At 41.7% G+C, this 16,900-nt stretch overlaps 1 protein-coding gene across 1 annotated transcript in view; it reads left to right on the top strand.

Moving 5' to 3' along the window:
• The first annotated feature begins 2,480 nt into the window (after window positions 1-2,480).
• The window catches only part of GSG1L (GSG1 like), a 62,126-nt gene continuing 47,706 nt past the window's right edge, over window positions 2,481-16,900 (top strand). The window contains exon 1 of the mRNA XM_084295774.1: window positions 2,481-2,940. Within this exon, the coding sequence (XP_084151900.1) occupies window positions 2,640-2,940 (301 nt within the window). The 5' untranslated portion in view covers window positions 2,481-2,639. The remainder of the gene's footprint in view (window positions 2,941-16,900) is intronic.

The following is a 16,900-nucleotide window of genomic DNA, read 5'->3' as shown; positions in this document are numbered from 1 at the left end:
CTTTACTTTGTGCTAAATATCTTTAAATGCTTAAGATTTTAAAAGCTCTGTATCACAAATCGAAAAGAAAAGAAAAGAAAAGAAAAGAAAAGAAAAGAAAAGAAAAGAAAAGAAAAGAAAAGAAAAGAAAAGAAAAGAAAAGAAAAGAAAAGAAAAGAAAAGAAAAAGAAATCTCTGCTTTATTTTGCTTTTTTTTCCTATACTGACACTATGTTTGTTCTTGACAGACCTGTCTGCCCAAAGAACAACAATAAAGAAAGTAACAAAGAACTGAAATAGAAATCTCTGTTAGGATTAGGAGTAAAAACAAAATCTCAAAAGTATTTAAAACAAAATTATCACAGACAAAAAATTGAATGCTCATCTCCCTGGGGGATGGGCACCAAAGAGTGTCCAGAAGTTGATGCCAGGACCAGAAAACACAAGTTACAGAGCAGTAAACAGAGGGGATTGGTGAGAAAAGACCTGTAAAACTAACCTTTATTCACATTTGGAAAAGTGTGATGAGTTAGGTGGTGGCAACCACTTGAAAAATAATCCTGAATAGCACTAGCTATCTTGTGAAGACATGCTGTCAAAGTTTAAAGTGCACTGTTCATTTCTCTCAGCAGGTAGATGAGCCTTTGAACACGGAAACATCTATATGCATTTCTAAATGAAATGTCCTTCAGTATAAAAGTAACTGAAATAATAATCCTGTGCTCATCTAAATAGCTATCATCTGTATTTCTTGCATGCCATTAAAACCAGCTAAGTAATGTTGATCATCTGGCTGCAAGATGAAATGATGAAAGGACTGGAACATGGAGTTGTATGGTGCAATTCCTACTGCAGAAGGAGGACTGCATACAGGAGCACTCCTCTAGCACAGGCCACTGGAAAAAATCTGGTGTTGAGGTAGTAGTAGATGACATTGTATACAGGCAAGGGAGGGCAAAATGAAGGCCCACCCCTGCTCTGCCAAGCCATTCTATTAACCTTGCAAGTATTCTCACGAAGCTGCATTTTCTAAGAACTTCCTAGCTTACTTTTAAAAGAAAAAGTGTGAAAGGAGAAACTTAACCTGGTCTTTCCTGTCTTTCTTCAAGGAGCTGGAGCAGCTACCACCATATTCCATTCTGAGGGCGTTAAGGCACAGGACAAGCTTTGAATGTTGAGTCAGTGTGCTGACTGAGACGTACATGGTGCGATGAGAGTATTGGCACCTCTCTTGGTGTAAGCCTGTGTGGCAGCACAGCTATTTCCAGGGCTTGCTTTAGTCCATCTGCTACAACTGCTCTAAGAGTCTACAAACATCCCCACGGGCCTTACAGGGTGTCCAAACAAGGCTGGCAGGAAGGGCAGGAAGTCTCACTCAGTCCAAGGCCTAGCTGGTATATGCAGTTTCCTCCCTGCATAAAATTACACTCATCAGCAAGGGCTGCAGAGCCATTATGGGACAAATGTGGCCAACCTCAGCACTTGGATACAAGGGCTGTACCTTGTGTCCACAACAGGCCTGTGTACAGATGGCACTACCACCATCACTGGGTGCCCTGGTCTCTTCACAGCACCCAGCATTCAACTGGTAGCTCTCAGCAACTGGGGAATGAGGTCGTCTGCTCTGAGTCAGGCAGCCAACAGGACAGGACAACATCTCTTTGGAAAGGGGATATGACACAGTGCTTCCCACCACCTGGCAAGTAAGGCCTGGGTTTGCTCAAATTAGTTCTTGCTGCCTGCACAAACCAGAAATGTCCTGCGGACCCACTGCAAACAACTGTGAGTGCTCTGTGTGGAGATAATAGCCTGTGAAAGGGGCTCCACCCGCTATTGTGAAGGACACAAGTTTTGCTCACTACAGACATTCAAACCTGAACTCTGAGGCTTTGCTGACTTGCACTGCAAACCCCTGAAGACAGAGAATTACACAAGGATACTCACAGCAGAATCAACCCTTCAGTTTGCTGCTCATTAGCCCAGAGAAGAAAAGCTGAAGTGCTGCTCCATCCCTCCTCCTCTGGTCAAATCCCTACCCTCTGGTATGTAGACAATGCATTTCTCAGCTACAGATGATGATCCTTTTTGGAATTAAGACGTGACGCTCCCCCTCATCTAGCTCTGCTGTCAGCACGATGCAGTTGTCCCCGAGGTCTGCCGAGGAGCACGGCAGCTCCGCAGCCGTCCCTGCTGACTGGCTTCTGACGAGTTTTTTCCTGCCTCATCATACTACAAGCAGAGTACAGCGAGTCCTGCAGCCTGCAGGTGTCTCCCAGCAGAGGAAGCTGCAGAGCCCCTGGGGATCATGTGTGGTCCCCGAGCAGATGTTGACTTGCTCTTGGTGCTCTTCGTGAGGCAGACCCTCTCTGATCCTGTCAGCGTGCTGAAGAACACCGACTACCAGAGGACGGCCGCACTCCCGCGCCTGCAGCTGCTCCTTTAACGTACAAAGGCAGGATTTCAAGTGAAGAGAAGAATGGGAGTCTGGCTGCAGCGTTTCCTTCACAGCTATAACAACAGATTGGAGGAAGCTGAGAGTTTTGGTGCCTGGAAAACTGGATTCTAAATCGTGAGAGGCTTTGAAACACCACCCCGCCCCCCAAATAAAACAAAAACCTTTGACTTCTCTCAGCAGGAGGGGGAGGGAGGGCGGATTTACCATGAAGACAAATCGAAGATGCAGAGCCCTGCTAGCAGTGAGTCTGAATCTGATGGCTCTCCTCTTCTCCACAACAGCTTTTATCACAACCCACTGGTGTGAGGGCACGCAGAGGGTCCCCAAGCCGAGCTGTGGGAAGGAGAAGAAGACAAACTGCCTCAACTACAGTGGGAATGAGACTGCCAATGAGACAAACCAGAATGTGGTTCACTACAGCTGGGAGACAGGAGATGACCGCTTCCTTTTCAGGTATTTCCACACTGGGATCTGGTACTCCTGTGAGGAAAATATCAATGCTTCTGGTAAGTGTAAAACAACTTCCTTCCAGCTTGTGTTGCTTTGTGTTTGGCTCGGCGTAATAGACAAGCTGTTCTATGCTGTATCTTAATGCAGATTTGCCCTGCACACAGAGGCAGAAATTTAACATTTTTTTGTTGCTGTTGTTAAAACACAACCTGTTTCCAGTGAGAGCAAAGATTTGCTTGTTTACCTGCTGGCTGATGTGGGGTCTGTGCTCTAAAGCCGGCTGAACCTCTGATAAGCAATATGTGTTCCCCCTCATTGGGCACTGCAGCCAGAGACTGGCCAGTGTTTCTCTTCTGAGAGCGGCTCCATGGAGCGCACAAAAGGCAGCGGCTCTTAGTTGTTATGGAGATTCTGACATTTCCCCCATCTAATTGCAGTTGTCCCCTAAATAACCCAAAGGGCAGTGGTCTGAATGACAGTGAAAGCACAAAGCTTACTGTTTTTATCAGGCTGTTGCCCAGACTTCCTCTTTTCTAGCATCCATAAGTAAATGAGTACTCACAAATCCTTCCTGGTGGCTGGATTGTATATTATATATTATATATTATATATATATATAGAAGTAGAGTAGAGTAAAGGTAGTTAAAGGACAGAACTGAGCACAAGAAAGCTTATTCCTGTTCCCTGCTCAACCGTTCACTTACTCAGAACCACAAGAGGAGACATCTCTTCAGCTATTCAGTAAAATCATTAGAAAGAAATCTGTTTCTGTACCCTGGAATTCACCAACAAATGAACCACTGGAGGATGGGTGGAAGGCAGACCCTACTCCCAGAGCTGTCTGGTAGAGCTAGCATCCAAGCTCTGGTTTGGAAGAGCTTTGCTGCCATTGTCTAAGGAGTAGATTGGGAGGTTGGTCGTTCACCACTATTTGGAGAGAAGAACAGCTAATCATCCTATGTGTCTCCTAAGAGACACAAACCTCCCTGATACTGGGAAGTTTATGGGATCTGGTAAAACCCTGTATAAGTGTGTACTATGAAGTGGGACAAACTTTGTGAGCATCTCACAGTCCATTTCAAAGTAACACTCTGGACATTAGAAAAAAGATTACTTTTGGAAATATTCTCAGGCCATAGCAGACTTAAGTGAGCAGCTTAAGACCCTCCAACATTTTGAGCGTCTTAGCTGGGATTGGCACAATCAAACATGCCTAAGTTTCTGGCAGACGTTACAAGCTTTCCAAGCCAAGCTTTATGTTCAGGATAACTTGTAATTCTGTGACTCTAGCCCATTCAGAAAACTGAATTATCTTTGTGTGAAGAGAAATACAGTGCTCTATTCTGTACTGAGTACACAAAGCTGTGCTGTAGTGAGTGATTTTAGGAGGTAGCTGAAAGCAAGCTTTAGAAAGTTATGGTGAAACTGGGAGAAAGAAGGTTGTTTCTCCGCTCTAGCACACCACTACAGCCAGCCACATGTATGTTTCCTCTTATTTAAAACACTAACTTGCTGAAAAAGAACATTTCAATTTAGCAGACCAAGAATGACTAAACTTTAGAACCCAATCAGATATAGGGATATATTGGCTTGGACAGACAGTTGCTTTGTTCAGGATTTATAATAGTGGAGTTTTGTTGGTTTGTTTGTTTGCTTTCTGGTAAGGACAGGAACAGTATAATGGACACAGATTTAAATTTGATCCCCAGAATGTCAACATAAACCAACCAGTCTTAGTCCAAACTTTCAGGTTTCTAGTACCTATGTACTCTGGTACATTGTCATGGCCTTTTGCAGCCTGGTTGGCAGTCATTTCATCTAAGCTCCAGGGTAGTAAGGCCACCAGCCAGCCCCAGTCCAACAGCACTGTCGTCATTGCTTATACGTACAACTCCTCTGCTCTATACACCTATGTGTAATCAGTTCCATAGGCTGGTCATGCTGCCCACAACATGCTTACAGACCACACTTGTATCACAAGTCATATGGTCACTGTGTTGTTATTAAACGCGTAAGGATGCCACGAGAATGTCAAGAAAATACCACTTAGCACACAGACAGCAGTGTATTAAATCAGTCAAAATCACTAGCTTAAATGGACTTCATACTTTCAATAACACTTTTCTTAAAGTTTTACCAATAGCATACTGAAAATGACTGCATAAGAAAGTTAGCCTCAGTACTGTCATTAGATGCTCCTTAGTCTTCCATTGCTATAAGTTACTGACTCCATAAAATGTCAGCATCTTCAGAACACCCTTTGTCCAGTTCGCAGTAATACGTCCAATTCTCACTCAATCCACATACTGAATGTACCATCACCAACACATTGTATTTAGCCAGGTGCTGTTCCTAACAGGTCTTGTAAATTTGCCACACTGCTACCACTGTTATTCTGTGTCTTGGAGACCCTTCACTCTGGGTATCAATACCACACGTTCCATACACAAAGCACGGCTTGAAGGATTCACACATGACATTCCCATAAACATACTGTTTGCTGAACACTCTTCTTTTAGCCCCACCTGATGTCAACAACAACCTTCATCTAGGCCCAGTCCTTTCAGCAACCAGCTCTGTCCTTTCAGCTTCACAGCTCTGTCAGCAGTACACATGGGCACAGACAATGGTCAGTGCCATTCCTGTAGTTCTTCACATATCCCTGATTCCTTGCTGCAGATGTCTGAAACAAAGCAACATGAATCCCACCTGCAATTCCAATAATGCTCTGTGTTGTTGTGATGTTATCAAAACAAAAAAAAACAAAAAAAAATTTGAGTGTCTTCCCTTCCCACTGCTTATCTGAGAAGTCCATTAAGATTACAGGTGTAGAGGTGCAAAACCATGCCATACGCTGTCTGTACAGAGGCTAGCAAAGCATGCTTTCATCATGGTGCAGGTTTGTAGGTTTCACTAACATCTCTAACAGAGATGTAATGTTGTGATTATTTCTGAAATATTTTGTGAACCTAAAGTTTGCTTTTTATCCAGCATGCTTAGGACTGCTGAAGTATCTGAAAAACATTTTGCAAATGAAAAATGAAATTGTGAATCCCGGGAAAAAAAGGGACTCAAACATATATATTCTATTTGTGTGTATGTCCTCTAACTATTTAGCACAATTTCTGACTGAAAAGTATGCTGAATCCCAGTCTAGTTAAAAGAGGATGGAGGTTCTCCCTTTCAGAGTGGGTTCAATGCTTTGGATCCCAGGCAGGTGGATGTACCTTCCGTAAGAGCGATACGTCTAATTTCTAGAAGGAGATCAAGCTAAAGCATACCCTATCAGCTGTATAGCTCGTGCTTGTAACGAGTCCCATTCTGCACTTAGACCATCCACAGAGTGCTTGGTACCTCCTTCCAGGTTATGAATTCCTTACTACGGCCAGGTGACTCAGAGCTGAGCTCCCTATTGTTTTATTTTTTTATTAGTATGACCTCGAGTGCATATCTTATTTCACACCTGCTGTTTGGGTCTGTGCTTGTGTCAGTACTGGACACTTCACAGGCTAGTGATGTGCTAGTAGCAGCAGGGATAGGAAAGATTCAATGGTAAACTAACTGGTAGATTTTCTGACTAAAAAATGTAAATAACATAAAATAATTAACACATGAAGTAGCCAAGGTGGCATACCTTATCTTATTGAGAACTGGGAAGCAATAACATTTTTGCTCATTAGAGAATGTATTTGATTTCAATAGAAATAAAACATAACTCAGATCTTGTTTAAGTGGCTAATAAGCAGGCAATCTCAGTAATAACATCCACATTTCAGGCTGAAAAGCAGCATAAGTACAGCTGTCTAGGTGCCCTTTAAGAGTACTGTCCCATCAAATAAAATTGATCCTTTCCATGTTGCTTGTCATGCTCCACAGAAGCCAAGGAGATAAGGAATGAGTATACATAGGCTTGGTCTTATTATTGGAATTAAATTTTGAGCACAAGGGGTCTATAACATTTTGCATTCTCTGTACTACCACATATTCATTAGCACTCTTTAAGGATTAAATGGTATAGTGGAACACAATATGTAAGGGTATATCAAAGTGGGCCACAAATAAGGACAATAAATGCACATTTGCAAGACCCAGAGAACTAGAGAGGTGTATCCTGCCGTCTTGAATAAATCTCTAACGTGAAAAGACAAGAACTTGCCATACATTTTCACAGATCCATAGCAGTACTGTTTCACCATTCTCTCCCCCATGATGTGATAATAAGCATACGTGACTCACTGTAGGCAGCTGTCCAGGGAGAGGAAAACACCTTGTGAATTTATAATTAAAAAGCAAGAGGAATTGGGAATTATTATTGGATTACGAGAAATGTAATATAATTGTCATTACTGAAACCTGGTGGTTTTATTCACATGACTGGAATGTAAAAATTGCAGGTTTCAAATTGTTTAGGAAGGAAAGAGTAGGTAAAAGAAATAAAGGAGGTAGCACTCTATATTGAAGATACAATTTCAAGTGATGGAGGGCCTGCATAATTTTCATCTGAGACTGTTGAAATAATTGGCACATGAAAATGCAGCTTTAGTAGCAAGAATCCTTATTAAATCTGCATATTTCTGTATTCAAAGAAGACTGGAAAAAATTATACAGGCCACTTGACCCAACCACATTAGGACAGGTTTTGAGGAAGTACTCAGTAGGCAACAAACTGGATCTATCAAAGCTGCGCTTTTATCAAAGGTGGGCTTTTATCAAAGGTAGAACTTTTAACAAGATGAATACCTTCTTAGACAAGAGTAATGCATTACACCCAGTCTGCATGGATTTACATAAACTGTTTGATAGGATGTCCCACTGAAAATTCTTTACAGAACTACAGACAGCAGAGAGAATCGTAACAGTGTGGTGATACATATAGACATACATGTACTTCCAGTGGAAAATGCCAAATATCCAAAGCATCTTCAGACTGGAAAGAAGCCACAAAGAAGAGAGCTATGATGGGGATCAACAGGGAAGGACAGAGTTAAATCTGTTTCCACTATTTGTGATCTTGAGGGTATAACAGACAAATACTCCTTCCTGAAGAGCTGCGTGCCATGGAATGTGTTACTAACAAGATTATTTGAGAGCAGCTTCCAACCAGGAAGCCCCCAGACTAGTGATGCAGTGCTGACACCAGAATGGGAGTACATGGGTGGAATCACTCTAAACCTGCTCTTTTGCTCTTCCCTAAATATCTGCTACATAATGATGATACAAAGATAGTAGAGCAGGTAGAAATTTTGCTTGAAGCTGTGGTGAAGATTTTATCATGTAATATTTATTTTGATGGGGATAAATAGAGAGGCTGTAAAATCATTAATGAGCAGTCTTACAAGGAGGTTGTGTCAAGTAATATAAAAAGAGAAGTGATCACAGTGGAGATGAGATATATCTAGTGGTCCTCAAATTTGGTCTTGGGAAGATTCTGTTATTGCAGTGATTATCGATATCTAGGGAAAAGAAGTAGGAACACAATTCATGTCATATAATTTCTTAAAAAAAAAAAAAAAAAAAAAAGAAAAGGCAATGTGGATCCCACAGCAAACGAGTGGACATTAGCAAATTCAGATGTCTGTACCTAAACTGATCAACGGCATTGTTACAGTCAGTAGAGAGTAATGAGTGTTTCTCAGGACATCTCAGTACTTACAGGAATCTTAATTTGAAGAGAACAATCCTACTTTAAACGTATTCCTTACATATGCTGTGACACAAAGTCTGGAAATATTGGCATTACAGAGAGATTTATCTCCCTAACTAAAAGTGTGAGCTAGAGGGAGTGAGAATAATATTCTATCAGTATCCTGCTCTATGTCAGCAGGGTAGTAAGAATAGTATTGAACTAATTAAAATGAAAAGAAATTTAAAAGCACCAACCTCTAAAGAATAAAATTCTGTGAGGTTGGGGGTACTTATCAGTGGTAGGCAAAAGATAAGAAACAAGCTGTGGGGCAGCATTTGACAATGAGGTGACTGCAAGCTGCAAAGTGCTGCAATATGAAGGAAAAGTGTTATCTTATGGAAGAATCAGCACCAGTGTGCATTTTGTTAACACCATAGGTAGGGTAAGAAAAAGGGAGAGTGTGAAATAGGTGCACAGTGGGATTTCTAATATAGTTAAGGAAAAGAGAATATCCTTCAAGAGAAGAAAAGAAAGAATGGTCCTCTTTAGTATAACAAATTAAAGATCAAGAGGGGATAGGATGATACCACAGATATATACACACACACATACGCGCATGCACATATTTAATTATCAAGAAAAGAATATGAGTTAAGTAATTAGTCATTGAGAAACAAAATGAAAATCCAACAAATGGTTCCCAAAAAGTGAGTCTCTGGAATTCACCTCCACAGGGGGCAGTGTGAGCAAAGGAAACCAATGGGCAGAAATCCTTACCTTTTAAATTCACAGAAAGACCTGCATGACAAAAGAGGAGTATTTCTGTCATGAGGAAGCTTGGCATGAGTACTGCTTAACTGATTTGTTGGTATCTTAAGGAGGTCTGAAAGAAGGCATCTTGGTTTGACTGCCTTTTGCCATACCATGTTTATATTATATTAAATTATATTGCATCCATATTTTGGGGTTTCCACTGGTCACTGATGGGAGCCAAGAAAAAAATAGTTGCTAGCTTGCCATGTTTTCTGGAGGGTTTTATGCCTCCTCAGAAGCATCAGAAATTGGCTACAGCTGGAGACTATGCAAGGAGGATGCTTTGCTGCTGTTCACATTTCAGCTTCTCAGAATCTAATTGTTATGGCTGTTCATGCACTGAACATAAACTGATGATCTAATTTGGGATCAGAAGAGAAATCTCCTCCAGGTTAGGTAACAGGGATGGTAATGGATTTTTGCCTTCCTTTATAACAGAGGGAGAAGGATCTGTTTCAGAAAAGCACTAGTGAGTCCCTCTTAACAAATCCTGGGTTTTTGCTTATAGAATAAGATCGTTCTGGCCATAGGAATTTAAGCTATATGAAAAGAGTCCTCACATCTGCTTGTCTTCCTCTTGTTTCTCTTCCTGTAGTACATAATAGCTGTGGTTTCTGTTGTGGTCATTGCTTTGCAACAGACCTTCAGATTTTTATAGGATGATGGGGATGTTTCGTGTCCTTGGTGCACTGGAAATTTTGGATGTGAAGTCCTCCCAGTCCTGCTAGACAGACTATCTGTATGAACATCTATCATACAAATAATGTGGAAATAAAATCCCTTCATGCTAAGACTGGTAACAGAGTAAAGTAAGGGCAATGCATCATTCCTTCTCTGGTATGTTATTCTGTGTTTTATGAGCAAAAACTACGTTGCTTCCTCTTCAGATGTGTCAATACTCAACCATTTAACCAGTCTGGAAGGAGGTATCTGAGGGGCTCTCCTGGTTCCCCGTAAATGGAATAAACTTAAAAGAAGTGGAAGACCAACACGTGGGTACTGTATTTCAAAGGAACGGTCAAAGGATGGTCAAATATGACCATCTAAACAACAGACACTTAATTCAGTGCTAGTTACTGCAAAATATAAACAGATGCATTCAGGACTACAGAAATAAAAAGGAATGGAATATCAATCATCATGGAATCCTCATGGTTTTCAAATTACACCAGACTAAATCCTGATTTTAAAATTCTCCTTATGTGGAATTAACAGAGCTAAAAATAGGTAAAATTAGGCTTACTGACATCTCACAATGTGGACTTATCAGGGAATAGGGACACTTCTATCAGGATCCTCTGTTAATCAAGTTTTGGTGTAATGTTATTCAGTATTCTTGTAGGTAATCTAAATGTTTATATATATCTTTGCTGATCTAGCTCGCCAATGATTTAAAGACTACAGAAGACAATAAATAATGAGAAGCAGATGTTATTACTATGGAATGACATGGCCTGTAGAATAGTCACAAACAAAATACACTTTCAGGTGTTCCATCTTGCATTTGGCTACATTATAGGGCATGGCTGGAGGGAAGGGCATAGACCATGCTTACAATGTGGGAAAATGATTGGGAATCAAGATCACTCCACCATGCTCAGACTCACTAGATTTGGAGAGACATATGTCAGTACGGGTTCTGCCATTCAAGGTCCCTTCTCCTCCAGCAATCACTTTGCCTCTTACCTACTGTCACTTGCATGTGTTTCAAGCTACAACCATAAGACTCATGTTCAAAGCAACATGCCATGCCATGATAGTAATACTCTGTTCTGATTTTGTCTTTTTCTCCATTTTTAGCACACATTAGCTTTTGATGTTTTCATTTTTTGGAGTAATCCTATCCGTGAAATGGAGTTTCCTTCTTTGCTCTTAGAGACTTTCATCTCTGCCTGCCCCGCTTACGTATTTCTGCAGCTAGGGCATGGATCCAATACAAATACTCTGGTTGGGCGTTATCTGGAGAGAAGTTCTGGTATGGTTAAAAGAGAATTCACACTGAACCACCACTAATTGGAAAGAGTGGGAGATACTCCTTTGATCTTTGCTAATCACCAGCCTGAAGGGAACTGCTAATACACTCACATGAGAAATTGTAGAAGACATGTCATGCATATATACAGTGAGGGATATATCACTGATATGTTCTGCCAAAAGCATAATTTTTGGTCTTTCAGTTTCCTGGGGACACCTTATAATCCTACAGACAGCAGACCCTCTGATATCTAGTATGTTTTGGCAGATTTACATTAGTAAGGTCACTCTTGTTTTTAGAGTACTGTGTCACAAATAACAGCAGATGGGAACTGTACAAATGGTAGTTCTTTGCCCTGAGGTCCCAGCAGAGCCAGTGAGTAGGAGACCCATCTCCACTTCTGCATTAACTGGAATGACACCTTGAAAGAGATGAGATTCTTACAGCTATTGAGACTCAAAGCAAGGTGCAGAGTTTCTGACCACAAAGCTGAACACAGAATAAGCACAGTGTGACAGATTGCCACCTGTGGGATGAACAGGCAAAAACTCTTTTTACCATTGTGAGGTTTGAAATGCTTAACGTAAGTCAGTACTCTGCCTGATTTAATCTTTTCTAGTATAAAGTCAGGTCTAATTTGACATCAGAATCATTGAAAGCCTCTCAGCACCATTGGTTCCTTGGTTCTCCCAATCACTTAGAAATCTGAACTGTTTTCCAGCTCCCCAAAGGTACACACATCTATGTGTATGTACATGAAGGGCCACTCAATCCATCAGGTCTTACTAAGGTAATCAGATGTGTCTTGTGACTTGGATGTGTTTCAGTTAGACATGATTTGAGAGTAGCCTGTGGATACGTTTGCTTTCAGATACTGTGAAAGATTTTCACACTACTTAGAGTTCCAGTGCAGAAAACACAGTTGCCATGGCACATAGTCTGACTTAGCAAAGCCAAAGCCACACTGGTTCATTCCCTGCTCTGCCTGCACCACAGTTACCTACTGCTGCAGGGAAGCAAAGGGGAAACTCTGGAATGAGGATTTTGCCTCTCTAATAAGATTATTAACATTTCTTTGTGACTATGTGAATTGAGGAAAAATGCATGACCAAAATGAAAAAGTGGAAAGCTTAAAGAAGTAGTCTACCACTGTAAAAGATAGAAACTTCTAAGAGTTCAAGTTTGCTAAAAGAATTGGAGAGAAACAAGAACTTGGAAGTTGGAAGCGAGAGAACTGTTGATGGGCAGCAGCTATGAATGACAGCCTTCAGAGTGACAGAAAACAATTATTTTCATAGTTCAATACATATTTAACTGTAACAATTGATTTATTTCCCAGAAGAAGATACTGTTCCAGCAAGATCAACAGAGTCAACTGTAAAACGTTGATTTTGCAGGTTAAGACTTGATTCTTCATTAGAAAAAAAAATTAAATCAATTACGTGCTTTGTCTGGTATCAGTTTAATCAAAACTGGAACATTTCACTTGTTAATTAACCTGATACAGCTTAGTTTGAATGAGCTCATTAACCTGTATTTTCTCTAATGTAGTATTTTATTTCAATGAAGTTGTGTTTCAATCCTCATCCTCTTCTAGGTTGGGGCCCCTGGAGAGTTTTATCATTTTGTAGACAAATACAATGATTTTGCTCTCAGTAGATGATGTGGAATCTCATTAGAATCACATGATTCCAGATATAGTTGGAGAGATAAAGAATTGTAAGGGCCTATTGGGGAAAAAAAGGGGACCTTGTCATTCATAGGCTGGGAGCCAATGTTGCTAAAAGGGAATGCTGTTTAAATGAAATTTAATCATTTAACGGAACTGTACTTTTGAACTCATGAAATTTTATGCAGAGTAAGTGAATACAGACAGCTTTTTCTTTTCTTTTTTTCCAAGATGAAAAGCAGAGTTATAATAGAGATCCTCTTTTCAGTCAAAACTACCACATTTCTTCTAAGTTACATTGCTTACCTAGAATATTTTAAAACAGTGCAGTTGGAAGACGTACCAGCTAGGATTTTTCAGAGTTAGTTTTTATTTTTCTGCCCTGGATATTAATGAGGCATTTATCACTGGCTCAGACAGGAAAGAATTCAGGAACATAGGATCAATAAATATGATACAGGACATCAGCTTCTGGACCTTGCTATGGCAACAGTTGTTATGAACTTAGAATATTGTCTTAAAGCCTATGCTTTCCATGTGTTTTCTGCCCTCTTCCTGATTTCCAGCCCAAACCACCAGCTTGGTCTGGACAAGTCCAGCCATTGTGATGCAGTGTGGTGTCCTGAAGACAGAGAAACTGTTCCAGGTGAGGGTGAGAAATCTGAATTCTCCAGCTACAGAGTGGGAAAGGAGTGAACAAGCCATACATTTTAGGCAACGGGTGGAAGAAACAGTAGAATACACATTGGTCTCAGGAAGACTCAAAGTCAGCATTAACATTGGTCTTGGAAGTACATCTGTGTGCTATAGTTTAGACCCAATCTATGTGCACCTCAACCTGCCTTTCCAGATGTCCTATATAGCTCTGCAATTACTCTCTAGTGACCACCACTTCCCCATAAAAGGATGTCAGCCTGCACCCACTTAGGAAGTTGCAGCTAGGCGTATTTGACCTGTTGCAATGCAGTTTCATTGTCAATGACAAGATGTGCATAGCATAAAGGGAAAGGTAGCTCATGGCCCTGAAGCTGATATCCTGTGCAGTCCTGACAGCTCTATGGGGCTCTGTCTTAATTTTCTGGCAGGTTTGAATTCTGGGGATTTGGAATAGCCACTTCTCTTTCTTAGCTTTTGCTTTCAAATTATTGTTCAGGCTAGGGAAGTGCAGATGCCCGAGGAAGGTATGAGGAGGCAGCATTTGCTTCCAATACAGTCAGAAGCAGCTCAGCAATCTGAAGTGTGTGTGACACACTGAAGTAAGAGTCTTCAGTGGAGAAGGTATGGGAGCAGCTCTGCTAGGTCCAAGTACTGTGGACAGGGAGCTGTCTGGGAGACTGGCCTGCCAGTGCCACTGTATGGCCCTGTGTCTGCACAGGAGGGTTCAGTGGTGCTTTTAGTGACTTATTTGAGGTGCCAGGACAGGCAGGTGACCCCTTCATCACTTCTCGACAGCGTCCTGCAGTGCCTACTTCCCATCCCTGCAGCATTCTCACTCTTTACCAGCTCATTTACCCTCTCCAAAATGCAACACTGCCAAAAAATGCCTCATACTTCTTTTTTCCTGAAATGATTTGATTTTTCAGACATGAGACCATTTTAGTGACAAGCATGTGCCATAAGCTTGGGAGGGCTGGAAGCCCTGGGCTTCTAACCATGTTATGAGCAGGAGGAGAAGCACTATGTAAGAAGTATGGGCCTCAGTGACACTGCAAGTGATATAGTGGGATCATCTTATGCTGCCACAACTTTCTTTCCCATTCCCATGGCCTGACACTCCTCTGAGAGATATACTTCTTCCCATACACTGCTTCCTAGGAATGCACGGAAACCCAAAGCCAAGCTTTCTTCAGAAGAAACCACAGAAGAGCTGGAAAATATTTGACTTCTGTGCTGCAGGTGCTTGCACGGCTGCAGAGCCATGAAATGGGATGAGTTTCAGCAAGCCTGTCTGAGGAAACGTTAGGTGTGCTCCTGGTAATGGAAGCTGAACCCAGGGGACTTCCAGACCCAGGGGATTTCTCCTCTCTTGCCTGTTTGCTGCTCCTTTCCTTTGTAGTTCAGGCTGTGTAGGTACTCAAGATGCAGGTGCACATGTGCATACAGAGAGACGTGTGTTTGACTCTTACATGGCTGGCCATACAGAGATGTGCCTTACAGCACCCACAGGACCACCAACAGCACTCCCATCAGGTAGCCCTCACCTCTTCCTCCTCTCTGACTGAGCAGGTTCCAAGATCACTAGTGAAGCAGTACCCACTCCTTTCCTCTGTAGATGCACAAGCACATCACACTCACGGTCCCTCAAATATTATCATGGGCTGTAGGGCTATGATCTGTACCAAGAACTCAGGGCTGTTAACCCAGCCACCAGCTGGGAGTGTGGGTCTTTCCAGATATGTCTCCTCCTCCTCTGTCTAGTTCAGTTTGAAAATCCCTAGTAAATTACAAATGCACACACACGCATGTATGCAGGATTAAGTTACATCAATCAACTAGGGAAAAACACAGACAAAAGTCAGTATTTCCAGTTGCTGGTACCTATAGGCCACTACGACCTATGCCCCATTCTCAGGAAGCCCAGCAGAGATGCAACTGAACTTGTGCAGAGCCAGCATGCTTAGGAAGGAATGCATTTGCCAGGGCTTGCATAGATGACATCACAGGTGATGTTTCTACCTTACCCTTGGGAAGCCATGGAAGAAGCTGGTACCACTGGTGTGCTTCAGTTCAGCTGTTCAGTCCTCTCTCCTCAGCTTCCAGCAGCTCCCTGATGCTGTTGAGCTCCAGAGAGCTTCACATACATGGCACGGCAGACAGTGTTCAAGCCAGGTCACACCTCTTCTTTCTACATAAGTTAGTTATGTACAGGAGAGATCACTCCTTGGCTCTCTCCTCTGTCAGAGTCACTGAAACAACTGGGTGAGGGCAGGTCTATCAAGAGGAGGAATCTTAGACACTGTTCTTGTTGCATCCCTAAATGCTCCCTTTTTTGTATTCTCTAAAGACTCTCCCAGAGCCTGGTTATGAGAAGATGCATCTGGAAAAGGGCAGCACAGCAGGATAAACTCTGCCAAGTCTAAAATTAAGCTAAAGAGGGCTTAAGAGATCAGTTATACAAGATATCCAAAAATAACTTAGAATAAATCCTAAGAGGAACAGTGAAAGCACTACTGATAACTTCAGTTCTCAGTGAGATGCATGTCTGCACACTCAAGTACGAATGAGCTCTGAGAACAACACCAGTGGTTACCACTGAAAATGGAGGAGGGGTTCCTGTGCTCCAGTGACAGGAGAAACAAAAGGAAGTGTTCTTCATCGGGAGCTGTTTGTGTAGTTCTCAGCACAAGCTTTAGCACTAAGCCCAGCACAATCTGGAAGACAGCAGTTGAGCATGAGGCAACCTTGCTCTCCTTGTCCTGCAGACTACATTTAGAGGAAAACACAATTGTACCACTAGCTTCCTCAGTACCCAGAGATACCAAAAAGTATTGTCATTATCTTACCATGTATCTAAAAGGCGTCATGTGTCTCCAGCTCTCAGAGTGTTCTGTTTTCTTTCTGTAGTAGGAAATGCCATTCCCCCTTGGCTGTCTTGGGCAAACTTGCTGGAGAGTTGGGTAGCTGTTAAAGGTTTCCAGTAATAGGGCTTCAGATTCACTGCAGCTGGGGAGACATGACTCAGTAAAGTCAGGTTCTGATAAAATTGAGATAAAAATAATAGCTTACATCTGAAAAGAAATAAACAAACAAACAAAAACAACAAAAAATGCAGGTCCACATGTATAGCATGAAAAATCCTGCTTAATCTGCTTATATCGTGTTCAAATTTAAAGGTCATTCTCCTTATATTACTTTGCTTTGATGGAATTTTTTTTTACTTTGCTTTGTCAGGAATACATTCCTGACAGACATCGTGTCCTATGATGTAGTCTC

This window comes from Netta rufina, assembly GCF_964035555.1.
Source record: "Netta rufina genome assembly, chromosome: 15".
Lineage (NCBI taxonomy): Eukaryota > Metazoa > Chordata > Aves > Anseriformes > Anatidae > Netta > Netta rufina.
Note: the sequence above shows the minus strand (reverse complement) of the source record. Positions and strands in the feature narration are given on the sequence as shown.